The sequence below is a fragment of the Malaclemys terrapin genome, chromosome 11, assembly GCF_027887155.1.
Source record: "Malaclemys terrapin pileata isolate rMalTer1 chromosome 11, rMalTer1.hap1, whole genome shotgun sequence".
NCBI lineage: Eukaryota > Metazoa > Chordata > Testudines > Emydidae > Malaclemys > Malaclemys terrapin.
In genome coordinates, this window is record NC_071515.1 from 4,698,600 (window position 1) to 4,720,652 (window position 22,053).

Sequence of the window (22,053 nt, forward strand, 5' to 3'; positions counted from 1 at the left end):
GGAAAGCCGTCCCTTCCTGAACACAGTTAACAGGGCTGTTCCACATGGACTAGAAAGCTCAGCTGTTCTCACAAGTTTTAGCTGCGTCCAGGGTAGCCACACTAGCTGTACATCATTGCAGTGCTTTTATCAAGGGGTTAATAAATGGGTGTCAACCTGACCCACTAACAGGAAGGTTAAAATGCCAGGTCAACAAAGCCAGTTCGTAAGAAAAGAAGACACCATTCAATTTCATGAACATTTTTCAATATTGGGTGGTAGTGGAATGGACGGGAAGATCCCAGGGTTGTGCCGCCCCAAGTAGCAAAGCGGGGAAAAAAAAGAAAAAGAAAATAAAAAAGCCGCGATCGGCGGCACTTCGGCGGCAGCTCAACCACACTACTTCGTTCCTCGGCGGCAATTCGGCGGCGGGCCCTTCGCTCCGAGAGAGACTGAGGGACCCACCGCCGAAGACCCGGACGTGCCGCCCCTTTCCGTTGGCCACCCCAAGCACCTGCTTCATTCGCTGGTGCCTGGAGCCGGCCCTGTGCCTGAGGAAGCACGCAGGGCAGGATCTGTGGGAATTCTCCCATCAGAAGCCTGTGCATAAGATTTTCCAGGAGGATGGGTACTAAGTGTCACCTGGGGCCAGATTCTGTAAATCAGCACCGCTCCATTTACTTGAATGGAGCTATGCCGGTTTATATCAGCTGTGAATCTGGCCCAGTGTGAGCCTGCTCCATGCATTTCCATTGGCGCTTCCGGCCAGGAGATGTTTACAGTAGCAATAAGTTGTTCATCACTGAGGATGACTTATAGAAGTACCCCAGCAGCCACCTTTTGTCTACATAATTGAATTCCCAGTCTCGCTTGCTTATTCGGGAAAGCCCTGGCTTTCGCGGCTTCTGGGAGCAAAACGCTTTCATAAAGAAGTTGCTGTCAAGGGACCAAATCCGGCTCCCAGTTACACACTGACTTTGGGGGAGCTATGCTATTTGATGCTAGCTGGCACAGGAGGAAAATCAGCGTGAGAGGCGACTCAGGCCCAACCCCTTTATATTTAGGAAACCAAATCTCTCTCCACGGTGTCTCTGTTAAGCAGCACATTTACCTGTGGTTATGACACAAATCGAGGGCTCCGGCTTTACAAACAACTTTCTAAAAACTGCTTTCGGAAAGAGGGCTGGTTTTTAGCCCTTTCCAAAGGCGGTTTTTGGCAGGGATGTCGGTGCCCAAGACAGACCCTCATTCTTAATCCCAGCCGAAGAGCAGCAGGTATGTGTGTGCTCCGATTGGCCGTTTGGGTTATGGAATAAAAGAACTCAGCAGGCTAAGCGGAATAGGAGTCTCTGGCTACGTAGCTACAAACTGTGCCCCCCAGGCAGCCCTCCTCCTGCATTCTGAGAATTGCTCTTTGGAGTAAGGATTGTCCTTTTTTATGTTTGTCCAGCACCTAGCGCAAGGGGGCCCAACCTACGTAATACCCCAATAGAAACATTAACTAATAATGTTCGCTCTGTGCTGTGCCCGCTGAACTTTCCCTCTGTGTACTCGAAGGTCAGAAAACTTTCACTAGACCAGTTTTTCCTGTTTTCAAAGCCTGCCAGTTCCTCCCTACCCCTGCCAAGGAGATAACAGGTCTCAGCTGAACCAATTTAAAACCCAGAGGAACCACATGGCTTTGTTTATTCTTTTCAATAGTTGGGATCGCAGCCAGCTCTTTTGTTACTAAATTCGCTGTAGAATGAGTAAGCGAAGGTGTGGCTGGCATGGGCTGTTATGGAATTACCGGGAAAGCCTCTAGCAGATTGAGGTCCAAACCCACAGTGGCATTCCAGAAAACAGCCGGATATCCCGTGGTGGAATACCTGTTGCAGAGGGATGGTTTGCTGGGCGGCGTAGGGCTGGCATACCACTCCCCGGTATAGAACACCACCGAGGGGATGGCAGCTGGGAGGGCGGGGTGAGATCTAGCTATTCTGGATTGCAAATGGTTCCCTTGAGCCTGTTCCAGCCTGGGCATAAACGAGAACAGTAGCTGGGCTGCTCTAGGCTACACCAAAGAGCAAACCATTCCCTGCTGTCTTCAGACTTTCCTCCGAACACCTTTGCCCCCATCTTCCCAGGCTGTGCTTCCAGAGAGGCTCAGAATGGAGAGGGGTAACTAATGATGTTCCCCAAGGGTCAGTCCTAGGACCAGTCCTATTCAACTTATTCATAAATGATCTGGAGAAAGGGGTAAACAGTGAGGTGGCAAAGTTTGCAGACTATACTAAACTGCTCAAGCTAGTTAAGACCAAAGCAGACTGTGAAGAACTCCAAAAAGTTCTCACAAAACTAAGCGATTGGGCAACAAAATGGCAAATGAAATGTAATGTGGATAAATGTAAAGTAATGCATATTGGAAAAAATAACTCCAACTATACATACAATATGATGGGGGCTAATTTAGCTACAACTAATCAGTTCCCTGAAGACGTCCACGCAGTGTGCGGCGACAGTTAAAAAAGCAAACAGGATGTTAGGAATCATTCAAAAAAGGATAGAGAATAAGACGGAGAATATCTTATTGCCCTTATATAAATCCATGGTACGGCCACATCTTGAATATTGCATACAGATGTGGTCTCTTCATCTCAAAAAAAGATATGCTAGCATTAGAAAAGGTTCAGAGAAAGGCAACTAAAATGATTAGGGGTTTGGAATGGGTCCCATATGAGGAGAGATGAAAGAGACTTGGACTCTTCAGCTTAGAAAAGAGGAGACTAAGGGGAGATATGATAGAGGTATATAAAATCATGAGTGATGTGGAGAAAGTGGATAAGGAAAAGTTATTTACTTGTTCCCATAATATAAGAACTAGAGGCCACCAAATGAAATTAATAGGCAGCTGGTTTAAAACAAATAAAAGGAAGTTCTTCTTCACACAGCGCACAATCAAGCTGTGGAACTTCTTGCCTAAGGAGGTTGTGAAGGCTAGGACTATAACAGGGTTTAAAAGAGAACTAGATAAATTCATGGTGGTTAAGTCCATTGATGGCTATTAGCCAGGATGGGTAAGGCATGGTGTCCCTAACCTGTTTGACAGAGGCTGGAGATGGATGGCAGGAGAGAGATCACTCGATCATTACCTGTTAGGTTCATTCCCTCTGGGGTACCTGGCATTGGCCACTGTCGGTAGACCGGATACTGGGCAGGATGGACATTTGGTCTGACCCAGTATGGCCGTTCTTATGAGAATGCAGGATAGAATCTATGGGCCTGATTAACACTGGCACAAAGCCGGGCAATCCCATTCACCTCAAGGGAGCTACTCTGAATTTACCCAGGTAGTAATGGAGATCAGAATCTGTCCCCTGCAGTCGCTAATGATCGAGGTCTGCAGTTATATAGCTTTCTTCTCGTAAAATGACCTGATGTTAAATTAAACTACGTAACTGGCATGAATGAACTGAGCAACCAACTCAAGGTAACATAAGACCGAGAGGACAACATTCATAGTCAGTTTGAAAATCTAAACAACACAATCAAGGGTCTGTACAGCTGAAGCATTTCCTTTGAAATCTTGAGAGTTATCTGGATTTGCAGCAATGGTGAGTCGAGATTCTGATCCAGTCACACACACACACACACACACACACACACACTTTAGCTGAGAAAAACTGCTCATTCAGGGGAATAGTAGTGAGGGAGATTGGGATTTTGCTATATATGGATGAGCATGAAAGCTGGGTGAATAATGGAGTTTTTGGTGCATTGTGAATTACAACAACAAAAAAAAAATCAGGAGAAAAAACTGTTTAAAAAAATTAAGCAAAACTGAAAAAATGTCAGGTTCAATGAAACCTTTAGATTTTGAGCCCTTAACATTCTTGACATTTCCTTTAATTTTATTTTTAGAAAATTAACCCCAAAAACTCATTTTGAAAAAAAAAAAATCAACACATTTCCTTTTGAAAAATGTTCAAACAAAATGTTTTAATTATTTGGGATTTTTTTTTTTTTTAAACTGAAACTATTTGGCAAATGGACTCCCATTGGCAAAGTGGTTTGGTATCACCAAATCTGCATTTTTTGCCTAAAGTTTGGATTGAAAAATGTCACCCAGCTCTGAAAGAGAAGGCACTGAACTGACTCAGAAGACGTGGGTTCAATTCCTAACTCTACCACACACTGCCTGTGGGTACGTCTACACTGCTAAAAGACCCATAGCACAGCCATGGCTGGCCCGGGTCATCTCACTGAGGTATGTGGGGCTTGGGCTGGGAGGATAAAAACTGCACTGTAGGTGTTCTGGCTCAGGCTGGAGCCTGGGCTCTGAGATCCCACCAGGTCTCAGAACCCGGGTTCCGGCCTAAACCCAAACATCTCCACTGCAAGTTGTAGCCCTGTGAGCCTAAATCAGCTGACCCCAGCGCTGAGTCTTGGTGCTGCAGTTTTTTTTAATTGCAATGTAGATATGCCTTTAGTGACCTTGGAAAAGTCATTTGGTTTCTCCGTGCCTCACTTTCCCCATCTGTAAAATGGGAACAACACCACTCCCTTCTTCCCACCCTGGGGCTGTCTATTTCGAGTGTAAGCTCTTTAGGGCAGGGACAGTCACTTACCATGTGTTCTGTACACACAACAGAGCCCCCTGATCTTGCTTGGTGCTACTTTAATACTCTGCTGCTGCTCTACAGCCAAGACATGGTGCTAAAAATGAAAGCTTCTATGAAGAATATTGACTAATAAAAAGGACCACTCTGGACTCTGCCAAGGATTCCTCTCTGTAGGGCATTAAAAATAAATAAATAGAGAGACAGTGGATGGTGCAGCGGTTCTGGAGCAGTTTCTGGAATCCTTTGTGCACGCTTTCTGTGGTGCTCGGGCACATCGTGGTGTTTCCCCCTCTTGGGCCCCAGGGTGATGTTGACAGATCGGCAGAGGAGCATGACGGTCACGGACAGAGGAGGCTCTCCAGCCTGCAAGAACATCTGTAGCCATCCCATTGGGGGCAGGCTAGCAGAGAGAGGGGTGGGAGGTCCCTGGAGAAGATGCTACTGTCTCTCCAGTTAGGGGTAAGGCTATCACAGACAGGTCTGTGGGGAAGGAGGCACTGATGGTGAGAGAAAATGGTGAACTTACTCCAGCAATAACACCTGTCACACCACTTCCCCCTTTGTTGTAAGCGGTGCTGCACACGGTTGTGTGGGCACACTCCTACTAGAGTGACCAGACAGCAAGTGTGAACAATCAGGACAGGGGATGGGGGGGGGGGGGGGTAATAGGAGCCTCTATAAGAAAAAAAATCCCAATATATCAGGACTGTCCCTATAAAAATCAGGACATCTGGTCACCCTCACTCCTACACACCAGCGTGTGCAACATGCTAGGAGACGGGCAGGCATCAAGTCCACTGTAAGTTAGAGGCCAAGTGCTTCCAACCCAGGCGGGGGCAGTTATTTGAGCTGGGCTTGTTAGGAGCGTGCTGTGTGTATATGTAAATAGTTAACAGACGTTTGTGCTCAGGGGCATGTAGCTCCGTTGATGGATTCGGTGGAACCAGTCAGGTTTATTGTGCGCTGCAAATGGCTTCTTTTGTGTAGCTCTTTACATAACTCACCCTACACTTCACTGCACTGCTAGGAACTGATTCTGATCACGCGGATGCCAGGGTGGCGGTGTTGACTTAAACCGGAGCTCTGTATTATAAACGGGCAAAACGCCCCAGCACTATTTATCCAAAGCACCTGCACGTCGGACAAACAGGCTCCTTTTCTTATGCTCTAGTTTGGATCCAAAACACCCCTCGGGTTGGGGTTTCACTTTGCAAAACCAAAACCTGCGCGAGGAGGTTCTGAAAAATATCCAAAGTCAACCCCTCCCTTGGTTCTGCCCATTTCTACAGCCTGTCAGATCTGTGGCTTAGACCAGCCTAGCCCACATTATGAACCTTAGTAATAATGGACATAGCAGAGTTCCTGTGAAACCTTTATGGCATGCAGCCTGTTCAATGGAATCCAACAGAACATTTTCAACACCGCACCATTCGAGCTGCCCCTCCGAGCGTGGCCGGAGCGAGCCGTCTCCCTGCTCCGCATCCATACACGCGAACACCTCTGCCGTTCAGATAGCAGGTTCTTCACCACTGCGGTACAACATCTGTGGGCTGAAGCCAGCTCCACGCACTGTAAATGGCCAAGGGCTAGACTGTCACTTGGGCTACAAGTCTGCACGGAGGAAGGAGAATTACTGCTGTACCCCAGAACGGGGTGCATGGACCTAGGACCTAGGCACTCATGGTAAAGCACTTACAAACCTAAGCAGGGGGGTGGGTAGGGGAGGAACTTTGGATGTTCCCCAGCCAGCGTGGATGGGCAGGGATGGACAAAGCCTTGGCTCCTGCTCAAGACACACCATGCACCAGCCAGCACAGCGCGGCTAGTGCATTGCTGTCCTTATCTGCCGCTGGTACAGGCCAACAGCAAATTACAACCCCTCAGCCCCAGCAAGGGAGAAGTAGGGATTGTGCCTCAGAGGGGTGTCTCTGAAGTGCAGTGGCTTGTGGTGCTAGATCTAGGGTGATGCATCTTACATGCTCCATTCCAATCAGGGCTATGCCTCAAGGCACAATCTAGCCCTTGTGACCCCCACAGCTCAGCACGGAGCCCCCGGGACTTATACAAGCCAGCCAGGCTCCAGGGCCAGCTAAGCAGATCTGGAGGGCTCTCCCCCTGTGGAAAGGTCAGGCAGTGGCTGGTACATCCCCTCATGGCCAGGCGCAGCAGCCTCTTGATTCTGGGGTCTCCCCCACTGACAGGCCCTCCAAGCCTGGGGTGACTTGCCCCTTCTCATTACTCGGCCCTCCAGCCAGGTCACTTACAGTCCCCACCTCTTCGGTGGTAGGAGAGTTCAACAAACAAAACAGTCTAATGACCTGGCAGGTCTGCAGCCCACCCTGGACTCAATGGTCCTTCTCCCCTTGCATCTGCAGGGCTTTTACCGCCCTTCTGCTGGTGGCTGGCAAGGGTTCCAGTCCAGGGACCCCATATGGAGCAGCTAAGGTCTGATCTCTCAGACTCACTGCTGAGTCCCTGGGCCACCTCCTACCTTCAGGGGCCTCCAGCTGCTTTTGCAGAGTGACTTATTTCAGAGCTTCGTCTCTGGGGGTTCCAGCTGCTTCCTTGCATTTGATGCAAAGCCCCCGCCCCCCCCACTGCTCAGATTCCCTGCCCCCCCCCCCCCCCCGTTCTGGTCTGCAGGCTCTTAACCCAGCGAGTGCTGGTCTGCCAATCAGCCACAGTTGAGGAGGTAGCTACTGTTTCTTTTAACCCCTTTGTGGCTGTGGCAGGATAGCGTTTATACACCCCATCAAGTGCCCATTCTGCAGGATTGCCTGGTACCTTCTACATCAGTGGGGCCTGGTCCACAACTATGAACAACCACAGGCAGGCCGGGCGATTTTGTAGGGACCACATGTAGACAAGTCTCCAGCAACTCAGTGCTGACTATGGAGGACAAATTAGCTTGTTTGTGTGAGCCAGGATGGAATTAATGTGAAGCAAAGAAAGATGGTAGTGGTAAGAACTTCACTGTAAGGCCCAACCTTAAACCAGAGGCAGAAAGGAGCGGTGTGCTTGAGTATAAAGCATTCATTTGTAGCCCTGGCAGGTGCCTTGTCCCTACCTGCCAGCACTCAAAACACACTCAATCTCCTGGTCTCACCCCCCTGGTGACCAGGCAGCATAAAGGGTTCATTGCATTGGCTGATCCTTGTAGGTCTTACATTGTGGAACAGGGTAAAAAAGGAGGAACTGATAAAAAAACAAAAACACCCACAATGTTAGTGATAGAAACCAACTGGTTTCTAGGCCCTGCAAGCTTGTGCTCCCAGCCATCAAGTGATCTAAAACATTCCTGTCTAGCCTTAGCATTTGGCAAGGTAGCTTCTTTTGAAATCACATGGGAGAGACTTTTGTTTAGCTGGTGAATTGGTACAAAAATGTTTTCAGGACCAGTGACCAGAAAGAAAAAACGCTGCTCCCTGCCACACTGAATCAAACTCACTGACTCGAAGCATTTAAAGGGACTATTTAAAGGGCCTGGCATAGCAAGATCAAGTTTGTCCAGCAGCGTAATTGGCCATTTCTGCTCAGGAGAGGCTCACTGGGAGTTTGTCGGTCCGGAGGGAGACCCGTTGGCAGAGCTGCAGGGAAACTTGAAGGTATGTCAGCGTCTAGCAGGCGTTAGTTGTTCCCGGTTGCCATGAGCACTATAAATTCACTCCTCCCTGGCCCTCCTGAACTGCCGGGAAGTCAGCTCACCGTGGGCACAGGAACATGTTTTATGGTTATAGACACTATAAAGGAGTCAATGCAAATGGAATCTCCAGGAAGTCACCCACAGTTATGATTCATGGTGGAGCTGCTCTGCTCTCTTACCTCAGTGTACAGTATAAACAATTCCCTCCCCAGGATGGAATTAGTCTTTGCTGTCTCTTTCCAGGTAACTATGTTACTTTAATGCCCTTGTCGTCGCTTGCCAAGCTGCATGATTAACATGGCACAGGCTTTGGGACCACGTAACGCATAGAGGATCTTGTAGGGGAAAAATAAAAAAAATAATTCAGAGTAACAATCTCTGCCTCCCACGCACATAGCATTTCCCTATTCAAACTCCACACGTTTTGTGAATCTGAGCTCATTTCAGGTGTGTGTGGGGGGCGCATTGTTCCTGCCCATTTGCTATTTACTGCTGTTGGTGCATTGGGTTAGAAGGGGGTCTGCTCTTGGTGCATCAATATCTTTAGTGCATTTACCCTCCCAACACTCCTGAGAGACCAGGCAGTGCAATTATCCCCACTGTACAGGCGGGAAAGAGAGGCACAGAGACAGAGACTTGCCCGTGGGCATACAAGAAGTCCGTGCCAGCGCCGGGAACTGAACTCAGGTCTCTAAAGTCCTAGGCTAGTGCCTGAAACACTGGACTTTACTTCCTGATCTGCAAGAGCGCAGGTGCTCTGAAGTCTATTCAGAGACTAGACACTGTCCAGAGAAAGCTGCTGGTAATGGGGACCCTTCAGTGGCCATGGGTAAGATGCTCTGATGCTGGTTCTGGAGACTCCCATTACTGTTAGGGATTATTATTTTTTCTGTTTTAAAACATCCCCTTTGTCAAAGAGAAACTAAAAACCCCAGCAGGTTGCCACAAAGGACCAAATTCAGCTTAAGTCAATACAACTCCTTTTTAAAGCCACCACAGATGTATCTAATTACGCGAAGACTGCATTTGGTCCCAGGTTTTTTGCTGGGACACCCACCACATACAAACCAGGGTGGCTCATGCATATACTATGTGCATATAGGCATGAGACTGTCACTCCTTATTCCATTCTTTTGAGCCAAAGGACCGAAATCAATGAGCTTCCTACCCCCAGAGCACGTCAGAGGATAGTGATTTGTCAGTTTCAATCTCCTCTGCTGGCTCACCAGTTCAGTGCCAACAAGGTCAGCAGAAGTTCAGCATCACACAGAGGATGCAATAACTAGTTCACATAAAACTAAGTATTCTGTCACCCCTCTGTTCAAACCAGAACTGGACATTTCTGCTGTTCAAAGCTAGTCCAGTGAACTTTCCCACCATACATTTTTCAGGATTGAGATGAATAATACATACTATAGAACACAGCTGGGCAAAATCTCAGATTAGAAATTTCATCCAAATTAGGTGCCAAAGTTCCAATTTTAATGAAGAAGAGATCAAAATGTTATAAATGTTGACCTATTTTTAGCCAGCTCTTTTGCTAACTGCCCACACACGAGAACCACGCAGGTATTTGAATTTACTCTGCCGTTGTTAAGTTTTATTGCCAGCCATGGAGCCCAATTCCGTACTTTGTTCCATACACTGAAAGCCGGGCCTCTTTGAAACCAGGCTTTGGCCCATGACATTTCTGGGGTGAGCGTACTGGACTTCTGGTCAGATACTTAGCTGGCAAAAATTGGTGTAGCTCCACTGATTTAAAATCAGTGATTGATCCTGATGGAGCTATGTTGATTTGCACCAGCTGCGTAGCTGGAGCCTCCCCTTCAGACTATAACCAAATGCAGTGGACTACTAGGTTAATGAAATGGGCTGCTCCTTTCTCCTATTGGCTTTGCCCAAACTATTTTTTCTTGCCTAGATTTTCAAACTGTTGGCTTTGTCTGTTCTCATGTTAAAAGCGACCTCAGGGATCTGACCCTGTTATTTCCTTCTGTGAGTCATCAAAGCCTTGAAGTGTGCTTAAAGCATGTACTCACTCCAATCTTTCTTCCTCTTTCTTCCGCAGATCAAAGTCCCGTTGGACCACCTCCCAAACGTGCTTGGCCTCTTCATCCGTTAGCTTGGAAAGATCCAGTTTCCTTCCCATCTTGGCAAGCAGTTGGGTCAGGGGAGCTAAACAATGAGAGCAATAAGAAATAAGTCAGTATGGTTATATAAGAGCCAGTCTACATTCAAAGAGACATTGTCATGTTCTTTGTCAGACAAGGCACATGCTCATGCATCTCCTGAGAGGTATTTCATATTGACAGAGGGAAGGAACTTACTCCACCTCTGTCAACATCCGTATGAGCTGGTTCATTCCAATGGTTTGGTATGTGAGGTGACGTTGTGTACAATGGGTGGCCGGTTGTGGCAATGAAAATCACTTGCTGACACAGCTTGCCTTCAGAGAGCGACACTGTAATGGTCTAAGGCCTATGGACAGCTTCCTTGGAATTAGGGGAAGGCTCGATCCCTTTGCCCGGAGTCATACTGAGAGAACTTGATGCAATTGAGGCCTTCATTTGGAGAGTAAAATGCTTATTAAACAGGTTGTTTACAAAGTGTACCTGAACTATACAAATCTTAAACATTTCCCAAACAAGTCAAGGCCTGATGTTTGTGAGGGGTTGGGGTGACAGGACTTCTAGACTCTTCTCTGCTTGCCATGGCAGCTATAGGATGAAAAAAATGTCCTCCACCTGGACTCCCAGGGGAGCAGGGTGGCTTTTGTCAACTTCTTGCCTCTCCTTTCCTTATTTTCTACACTAAACCGCAAGGCGAATGGGTATCAAGCCAACCAGCCCTCAGGCCATGTGGTCCTGGATGTGGTCCCTGCCTGCTGGTGTCTCCCTGCTGGGAGAGGTTTTGCCTGTCAAACTGATGTCAACTACAGCTCCCCGGTCTTTAGCCTGACCCGAACATCCGTGGACAAGGGTGTTGCTGCCCCTAAGAGAGGGTGCCAACTTTGTCCTGATGTAAGCACTCTACAAACACGTACTATACTCAACTGTCACAGAACAGCTTCCCCCTCTTCCAGTTCGTTGGCTTGTTTCTCTCATCTGATTTGGTCCCAGCTTTGTACGGAAGCCAAGCATATTTTGGTTGCAACTTATTTAGCAGGGTCATCGTAAGATGAATATTGTCACCATGAATTCACCAATGTCACCACCATAACTTAAAAGACAAGTCTGGTTTTGTTGCATGCATGTGATCACTGAAAGGCAGAAGGTTTAAATCTCTAGTGGTTATTAACAAGAGCCCTAATACACAGTACAAGCCACAGGGTGCAGGCCAACACCTAAAATAATCTGATTGCCACAACAGGCCTAATTATCCCCCTTGATTCTCATTCACTTAATAAAACATTTCTCTATCACCGAGTGGGGCTCTCTCCTTGAGAAAGTACTCTGGGTATCCAAAGGAATCAGTTTTCTTCCTTTGTAGGAAGAAAGATTACTTTACATGCTTCCCCGCTTCCCCCCCCTCCCCCCCCCAGGTATTTAAGGCAAGAGGAAGACACACTAAAGAGGTACAAAATTCTGCCAGGATGAGAAGTTCTATCTGCTGAAACCATGCTCTCAATATAGGCCATCACCCAAAATGAGTTATGCCCATGTCACCTCCTTTTCAGATAGTCTCCTACAGTCCAGGCCGGAAATTCCTTGACACAGCTAGTTAGCTACTGTATTTCATCTGCCAGGCAAGAGGAAGAGTAATTCAGTCTACCAATTCATTTGGGGGCAACAGATGGACTAACATCAACCAGATTTGGGCCTGAAAAGGACTTTAGACGAGCTGAATCCAAATTCAAATGAATTTTGTGTAGAACCGGAGTTTTTAGGAGAAGTCAATATCTGAGGTGAGCACATGCTTTTCGTTTGAAGTTGGGAATCTATTTCTAGCTCGTCCAGCTGAGTTGGGAGCCCAATAAGAACAATTAGTTAAGTGGCAGAAGTGAGCAATGCATTTATCAGCAAATGATGTAAGCAGATTTGAGAGTGGCTTTGCACCAATGAATCCAAACAGCAGGTCAATAGATGACAATTAGCATCCCAACAAGAGCCTGTCTAAGGGCTTTTGCTGCAATTATCCCAGGACCTCTCAAGCATGGGTTTGCTCCTGTTCTGAATTCATTAATGAGAAGAAAAAAAAATACATTCTAACTATTCATACTGTACTGAGTATCTACATGCCTGTTTCCAGTCCCTTCACAAACACAACAGCACATATGCTGCTCAGACAAGTAAGGAAATATTTTGTTGACAAGACAGTCACAACTTTTAGTCCCACTGGGCAAAAGATCAAATGGGGAGTGTCAATTTTCACTATATAGAAACTATAATTTCAAGCAGAATGCAATGATTTGTTTAAAATTGGCATCTATGACCAATTGCTTGCACTACAAGGATGAAAAGTTTGACATCCTGGTCTTACTTTTGTTGCTATTCAAATAAACGGCCATGCTCCCTACTAACTTCAGCAGGAAGAGGATCACTCCTTATTTTACAACATGGAGTCTTGTCTGAAAAGGTCTGTGAATGTGTCTCAATGGCATAGGGTCAGATTCTGCCACCCCCATTTACCGAGTGGCCCCTCTCACCAAGGACATCAATGGGATCGCTTATGAAGGAAGGTACCACTAAGCCCAAGAGCCGAACACTAAGCATTCAGCATTTGCCCGATTCTCATTCCACTGAAATCAGTAGAACTCTCATTGACTTCACCAGTTCAGCCAGGAATATAAGCACAAGGCTTCACTTTAAGAACTGGAGTAGACTCACTGGAATCGATGTCAATGGAACAGCCAACATGCTCAAGTGGTCTGCTGAACTGAGACAGCAGCAGAGTTGGTCTAACAGTCAGTCCTGGTTTTACAGTTATTAGCGGGGCCTCAATATTGCGGTTTTCAGATTATTTTTGTCAGCAATGTGCCCACACAGAGGTCAGACACGGCAGCATCACATGAAAATGACATTTGAACGAGAATTCAGGAGCCAAAAACAAACAAATAAATAAAAATCTTAATATATGGAGATATACCTATCTTATAGAACTGGAAGGGACCCCAAAAGGTCATTAAGTCCAGCCCCCTGCCTTCACTAGCAGGACAAAGTACTGATTTTGCCCCAGATCCCTAGAGTGGCCCCCTCAAGGATTGAACTCACAACCCTGGGTTTAGCAGGCCAATGCTCAAACCACTGAGCTATCCTTCCCCCCCCCTTTGATACAGTTCTAGTAAACAAGCTGCCGCCGCTTTTAAATATGAACCTTTCTCAGAAATCAAATGGGAAAACTATCGCCTGCTAGTGAATAGCACGTACTAGCTGAAGTTGATTTTTTAATGTTTGTTCATGGACTTTTGCAGCTTTACACAAGAGCATTCACCAGCATGACAGCCACAAACATAACCTCCTATTTTAAGAAAGAAAATGAAATCAACATGACCATCAGCTGATTTCCTCATTCCTTTCCCTCTTACAAATGTATGAATAAAATGCGCAAAACTCATTAACTTGAGTTAGCAGATGTTTTATGTATCCGGTGACCATGGAGGAGTCACAGGGACTTGATCTCCATCTCATGAACATCGATGGAGAGCCATGGAAGGATAAGCCAGTTACACCAGCTGAGGATTCAGAATGACAACACTCCTGTAAAATCAGTTTATATAAGGCTTTTTTTTGCCATCTCAGCTGATAGCTATATTGGTCAGGGGTTTGGATTTCTTCACGCCTGACATAGGTATGGCGGTGCAAGTTTTCCATGTAGACCAAGCCCAAGAACCACCAGGCTTCTCAAACTAAACTGACAGCTTGATTTTCAGAAGAACGGGAGCCCAAGGCTGCACACAAAGCGAGGTGTGCAATTGCATGTCTATTTTGCACACAGGGTTCCCACAACGGTGCACAGAAATCAGACACTTGTGCATACAAGTCAGGCCATCACTGGCTGGGTATCAATGCAATTATCTGACTTGCAAGCGCCGCTGCAGAACTTGCATATGGAAAAAGCAGCACGCACCACTAAGCCTGCCTTCGCCTTCATACTCCCAGCAAAACTAATGCACTGCAATGGAGATTTCAGTTCTCCATGTCCTCAGTGTAATAACTTAAGCAGCCTTAGAGATAGTTCAACAGGAATGAGAGGAATGAAATAGGAATGAGAGCTCTCGTTGTGACAGCAATGAAGGATGAGGTGCTATGTGAGAGTGCTGCTAACTCAAGCCAGGCAGAAAAGGGGGAGCCCCTCTCTGCTTTTAGCTGCATTCCCCCCCACCCCCACATACACACACACACCCTTGAACCCCTGCTTAGTACTAAGTATACATGCATTTTGCACTGCAGTTGGGTGAAGTTTTTCAGAACACAAGTGGCAAATCCAGGTCAAATTTGGTGAACAGTTCTTGAGTTTTTTCTTGTTTGTTTGAGCCAGAAGTTGCACGGATTCAGTTTGGCCAGTTCCAAATGGAATGTTTCAACTTTTCATTTTGAAACAGTGAATTTAGTGGAACTTAAAAAAAAAAAAGTGACAAATACTTGAAAATAACCCAAAATGAAAAATCAGGGAAAAAAAAAAATACTTGTGGGTGTGTGACAGGGGCCACTCACCTCTCGTGAGTGCCCCCTTTTGGGTGGACTCAAACCTGCTCTCTCTTGGCAGTGTCCCCTGTCAGCTGTTGCCCTCGTCAGGTGGGTCTTCAGTGGCTCAGCCCTCTGGCCAAGTCACACCCAGTCAATGTGCATGAACTCCCTGTCCCCTTGCTAAGGTTTGCAGACATTTCTCTGGGCTCAGTTCTCAGCCCTTTCTGGACTAGCTTTAAGTCTGTCCCTGCCTGGGTACAGAGCAGTGACCCCAGGACTGCCTATGCCTTTAAATTCTAGCCCTGTGCTGGGGCTTCTAAATTAAACTTGTCCCCTTCTTGGGGCTTTGGAAACTTTTCCAGTTGGAGGGAGGGGAGGGAATGGGGCCCACCCACTACTCTGGGTTCCAACCCACAGAACTTACAAATAGCAGCCATGTGCTGCTCCTATTCCCTGGGCCACTTCCCACAGAGCCCCTTGCTCTTCACCCTTACCTCAGGGTTCTCTCTCTCCCAGGCCTCTTTACCTGTGGAATTTCACAGCCTTCCAGTCCTCCTTTCCTCTTCTGGTCCCAGCCAGCAACTGACCTGCTTAGTCCCTGCAGGGTCTTTTAATAGAGCCTGCTGGGCTCTGATTGGCTGCTTCCCTGCAGCCTTTCTAGACAGGCCTGGAGGACTCACCTTCACTGCTCCTTTTCTGCGGCGTGGTGTGGTAGGACCACAGGGCCTCCAGCAGGGGGCTTCAAAGGCCCTGGTACACCCTGCCACAGGGTCAAACAAAACATTTTGTTCAATCACAAACAATTCCCCCCCCCCCAATTTTTCCATTCTGGTGAGAAAAACCAAAAGAATTGACTTTTGGTTCAAACTGAACAATATATATATTTTTTAAAGATGTTTTGGTTTGGCCCCTGAACTGAAAAATCAATTATTTGCTCAACTCTATCATGCACATTTCCCCAGACCTGACTTTCTGAAAATCAGGTCGCCCATGTTAATTCAAAAATCTGGTGTCTCTCGATGTATCCATCAGCTAGTCTCTTCGATATTATGGGCCAGATCTTCCGCTGATGTAAATCAGTGCAATTCCAGGGATTTACACAGAGCTATGCTGACTTATACCAGCTGTGAACCGGTGCTGTAAGTCTGTGTTTCCTCACCAGGCCACCAGAACGCAAGACTCCCTAATGGCCTATGCACTCAGAACGGTGGCAAATTCCCGCAAGTGGCTGGGGAGAAGCAAGAGGTCCTGGTGGTGCTGAAATTGAGATCTGGGTTTTGCAGCTCATGCCCGTCTCTGAGCTAGAAGAAGGCAAGCAAAACTAACACAAAGAATCCAATTCACTGCAGGGTGGAGAGATTGCACAGTATCCAAACACGGCAGGCAGAAAGCCCTCCCTGCCAACCCCGAGGAAGCCTCCACTCATGTCAAAGGCAAGCTCACTGGCTGTTGTTCGCTCTTTGGAACAGGCACAGAGTCATAAGATGTCTCAGGTCTATAATCCCATTTTTCCCCTTCACCCGTTCGTAGTTTTCTACCGCGCTCCTATCGTTTGCACTTTGCATCCCTTCAGAACATTGCAACGACATCCAGTACACAGCACGCTGGGCGAAAACAAGTTCAAACAGCTCTAACTGCAAATCGGATCTACACCAGGCATCCTACGGTTTTACGTATTACTATTGCAACTTTTATTTAATGGTCCAATCTCATTTTGGATAGCGTTTAAGGCAAATCTTATCACAGTTATAACTTTATGCTAAGGAGAAAGGGCTCTCATTTGTCTTTGATCAATTGCTGGAGCAAGCATCGTCACGACATTAATGAGGGTTAGAAATTGATGGCCACTGGGAATTAGAAAAGGAAGCTTTGTTTAGCAGTTTCTACTGGGAACTGACGATCTGCTAACCCTCAGCGTAGGCTGTAATTTGTAAAGGCGTGTTTTCCGGATTTGACAGCAGTGTGTATGATTGACAGTGGACATTCAGATGGATAAATGGATATACTAGACACAGCCTAGATTGGAAACTAGTGAGATTATTTTTAGGATTTTATAAAGATTGGGATTTAAAGGAGGAGGAAGACTGTTAAGGGGCTACATTGTGGCTTTACCGCTAGCTTTGAAGGAAAAGTTGTGCATTGCTGCACTGCTCCAGGCGGGGACCAGGACCCAAACTGTGGCTCAGTCATGATTCTCCCTTGCTTCATGGGAGAAGTAAACCATGCACTACAGCCCTATACCTGGTGCAGCTTCCTTGCCTCTCTGGGTAAGCCTGGCTGTGCTGGCTGGCGCATTGGGGACGAGGTGGATGGACTCAAAGCTCTGCCTGGCTGCTGTCTCCCGCCCATACTACAACACGCAATGAAGGTAGACCAGTTTACAGCCCCGTACTTCTATGGGTGGGCTCTCAGTGATTTTCTAATCTGCTTGATATCAAAGCAACTGACTGATGGTTTTAGGAATACTTAGATGACAATAACGCTAAAATCACAGGAGCATTGCTGCTGATTGATGCAGTGATGCCATGCCATGTATTTATTATTCACATACCATTTTTTAAACTATTATGAGCCAGATTCAGACGTTCTTACTCTGCTTTTGGTGTGTCTTTAACTAGGACCAGATTCTACTCACACGAAGTTCCACTGACTTCAACAGGAGTCAGATGCTATTTAATGGGAGAACAATCTGACCCTTAGGAATACAGTTACAAGGTTTTTCGGTTTGAGAATCAAGGGGCAGAATCCCATCCCTTTCCTCATGTTGAGTAGTGGCTTACTCCAGAGGTAGCAGTCCCACTGAAATCAGTGGGAGGAACCCTGGCGTAAAGGTGTGAGAAAGGATAGTAGAATCTGGCCCTGTGTCAGGAAGATAGGACTTTTGCCCTGAGAAACATAGCTTGTTTCTCAGGGGAGTTAAATTTTGATCTCTGTTATAAACAGTGTGAATCTGATGTACTGCCTTGGGAATTCCATTAGTAAAGAGGAACACTTGCTTTTATTTTTTGGTACTGTTGGAATGGGTTAAATTGAATGCATGAAAATATACAGAAACAAGACGCTATTGTACCTGCCTCTGTGCAGATGTTTAATACTTAGCGAAGCCAGCTGCACTGTAAACCAATAAAAATTAATGGAAATGTGCAAAGTAAACAGTAGCTAAACAAACACAAGTTAATTCCTTTCCTATCTGACATGAGTTCAAGCATACAGCACGCACAGGTGTTTAATGACTTAAATATTCCTATTACAGCTAAGCAGTAATGGATAGGAACATAAAGCATTGAATGGCTTGGCTTAAACTGGCCAGTGGGAACAATGCATGAATGCCAACCACATTCCAGGAGACATGGCTGAGAATCAACAGGCAAATTCATCACTGATTTTAACGATACTGACTTAGTGGAGTTACACCCGGGATGAATTTAGTCCAACAAGTTTTGGGCATGAAATGCTGTTGTGTGGGGTCTGGAGTAAAAGCATTTCATAGAATCACAGAAGTCAGAGATGGGACCTAGTAGTAAATTACCCTACTGCCAGTGCAGGAGTGCTTCCTACCGCACATTCCCAACGCTTTACAAATCGATTGCACCAGAGAGCCAAGGAGCCATTGGGCCAAGGAGCCATTGGGCCTTCGGAGATTATTCCACAGCCTCAGACATCTTAATGGCGGAAGCTTTTCCCAGATATTCAGCCAGAATGTCTTAGCTTCATCCAATCAATCCTACTTCTACTCAAATGGTCTATGGTACAACCCCAGTGGCTCTCTGATATCATAAACTGGAAACTCTGTGGCAGCTTAATTCAACTCACTTGCATTTAAATGAGCCATGACAATAAATAATATGTTCATTATGGTAGTCCCAGTGTTATTCTTTTGCTATCAATTCCATTTGTGCTGGGCCCACATTTTCAGGATTTCAACATACTGCAGGTTTTTCTAATGATAACTGCACTGTAGAAATTGTCATGGGGGAAGCTAGATGTTTCAGGAGCTAAGGAGGAAGCCCTTGGGATTTTTAATACTTAAGAATCATAGAATCAAGTTTTAGTCCAACTCCCTGCTCAAAGCAGGACCAACCCCAACTAAATCATCCCAGGCAGGGCTTTGTCAAGCCAGGCCTTCAAAACCTCTAAAGGTAACCCATTCCAGTGCTTCACCACCCTCCTAGTGAAATAGTTTTTCCTAATATCCAACCTAAACCTCCCCCACTGCAACTTGAGACCACTGCTTCTTGTTCTGTCATCTGCCACCACTGAGAACAGCCGAGCTCCATCCTCTTTGGAACCCCCCTTCAGGTAGTTGAAGGTTGCTATCAAGTCCCCTCTCACTCTTCTTTTCTGCAGACTAAATAAGCCCAGTTCCCTCAGCCTCTCCTCGTAAGTCATGTTCCCCAGCCAACTAATAATTTTCGTTGCCCTCTGCTGGATTCTCTCCAATTTGTCCACATCCGTTCTGTAGTGGGGGGCCCAAAACTGGACACAATACTACAGATGTGGCCTCATCAGTGCTGAATAGAGGGGAATAATCACTTCCCTCCATCTGCTGGCAATGTTCCTACTAATGCAGCCCAATATGCCGTTAGCCTTCCTGGCAACAAGGACACACTGCTGACTCATCTCCAGCTTCTCATCCACTGTAATCCCCAGGTCCTTTTCTGCAGAACTGCTGCTTAACCAGTCGGTCCCCAGCCTGTAGCAGTGCATGGGATTCTTCCTTCCTAAGTGCAGGACTCTGCACTTGTCCTTGTTGAACCTCATCAGATTTCTTTTAGCTCAATCCTCCAGTTTGTCTAGGTCACTCTAGCATATCTACCTCTCCCCACAGCTTAGCGTCATCCACGAACTTGATGATGGGATGAATTGCACCCTCAGCCACATCATTAATGAAGATGTTGAACAAAACCAGCCCCAGGACTGACCCATGGAGCGCTCTGCTTGATACTGGCTGCCAACTAGACATCGAGCCGTTGATCACTAACCGTTGAGCCCGACAATCTAGCCAGCTTTCTATACACTTTATAGTCCATTCATCCAATCCATACTTTTTTAACTTGCTGGCAAGAATACTGTGGGAGACCGTATCAAAAGTTTTGCTAATGTCAAGATGTATCATGTCCACCACTTTCCCCATATTCATAGAGCCAGTTATCTCATCATAGAAGGCAATCAGGTTGGTCAGGCATGACTTGCCCTTGGTGAATCCATGTTGACTGTTCCTGATCACCTTCCTCTCCTCCAAGTGCTTCAAAATTGATTCTTTGAAGACCTGTTCCATTATTTTTTCAAGGACTGAGGTGAGGCTGACCGGTCTGTAGTTCCCCAGATTCTCCTTCTTCCCTTTTTAAAAATGGGTGCAATATTTCCCTTTTTCCAATTGTCCGGGACCTCCCTTGATTGCCACAAGTTTTCACAGATAACGGCCAATGGCTCTGCAATCACATCAGCCAACTCCCGCAGCACCCTTGGATGCATTGTCTCTGGCCCCATGGACTTCGGTATGTCCAGCTTTTCTAAATAGTCCTTAATCTGTTCTTTCACCACTCAGGGCTGCTCACATCCTCCCCATACTGTGCTGCCCAATGCAGCAGTCTGGGAGCTGACCTTGTCTGTGAAGACCACGGCAAAAAAGGCATTGAGTACTTCAGCTTTTTCCACATCATCTGTCACTAGGTTGCCTCCCCCATTCAGTAAGGGTCCCACACTTTCCCTGACCTTCTTCTTGTTGCTAACATACCTGTAGAAACCCTTCTTATTACCCTTCACATCCCTTGCTAGCTGCAACTCCAATTGTGGTTTGGCCTTCTTGATTACACCACTGCAAGCTCAAGCAATATTTTTATACTTTTCCCTAGTCATCTGACCAAGTTTCCACCTCTTGTAAGCTTCCTTTTTGTGTTTAAGCTCACCAAAGATTTCTCTGTTAAGCCAAGCTGGTCACCTGCCATATTTGCTATTCTTTCTGCACATCAGGATGGTTTGTTCCTGCGCCCTCAATAAGGCTTCTTTAAAATACAGCCAGCTCTCCTGGATTCCTTTCCCCCTCATATTAGCCTCCCAGGGGATCCTAGCCAATCAGTTCCCTGAGGGAGTCAAAGTCTGCTTTTCTGAATCCAGGGTCCGTATTCTGCTGCTCTCCTTTCTTCCTTTTGTCAGGATCCTGAACTCGACCATCTCATGATCAGTGCTGCCCAGGTTGCCACCCACTTCTATTTCCCCTGCCAATTCTTCCCTGTTTGTCAGCAGCAGGTCAAGAGAAGCACGGACCCTAGTTGGTTCCTCGAGCACTTGCAGATGTGTGAGTTACCCTGGTATTGTAGGGAAAGGACATTAGCTGGATGTTGCTGCTGAAGTGTCCCAGCAGGGTCACAGTTAACTATACTAACATTTAAATGGTTAGGGTTAGTTCTCAGATGTAATGCTCTGCTGAGATATATGGGGCAGCTCACACATTGGAGCAATTATTTCAGGTTGTCTGCAGACTCAGGCAGTTATCACTGCATTGGTTTACACTGGGTTCAAGGTTTTTGTGCACCACCATAAAAACAGAACTGATAAATTAGGAGTGAAGCCCCAGGTTCGCTGTGGTTCCCCAAGGAGCTGACCCTTAACAATAACAGTGTTCCAAAATCCCCTACTCCAACAAGGGAAAGGGCCAGATTCTCCTCCAGTGTGCACAGGTGAAAATCAGGAAAATCCACTGAAGCCAAGGGAGTTAAATTGGTGTAAAACAGGTGTAAGTGAGAGGAGATTCTGGCCTCAAAGCTGATCATGCCACATCTGGAAGCTTGATGTACTAGTTGGGAGAGGCGAGAACAGATGGATTCTATCTGTGGAAGACACTAGAGTGAAGAACCTGAAGCTGGGTGTCATGAAGGATCAATTTTATACTTCATGATCCCTATGAGGAAACAAAGCAAGAATTCACTTGGCTTTTCCCCTTTTCAGACATTTGTGATACTGACTGTGGCCAGGGCGAAGGGGTAAGAAGGGGTTAATCCACCTCCAGGATGTAAGCCCCATGACACAAGATCAGAGGGCACTCAGTGAAATTAGAGGAAGGTTGTTGCCAGAACATGTGCATGCAATCTTACCACACATAGCTGTGCCGTGTGCCCTGCACACAGACAAGAAAACATCTATTCTTGGGGCAAAGACCCTAAAGAGTGGAGCAAACAGGGAAGAGGAAGACCCGGGCAGCTGA

General features: G+C 46.5%; 1 protein-coding gene across 5 annotated transcripts in view; it reads right to left on the reverse strand.

The window, feature by feature from the left end:
- The window catches only part of MLPH (melanophilin), an 85,253-nt gene that overhangs the window by 57,892 nt on the left and 5,308 nt on the right, over positions 1-22,053 (reverse strand). For all 5 annotated transcript variants that reach the window (XM_054044120.1, XM_054044119.1, XM_054044121.1 and 2 more), the window contains one exon: positions 10,263-10,398. In XM_054044120.1, the coding sequence (XP_053900095.1) occupies positions 10,263-10,372 (110 nt within the window). In that variant the 5' untranslated portion in view covers positions 10,373-10,398. The remainder of the gene's footprint in view (positions 1-10,262; positions 10,399-22,053) is intronic.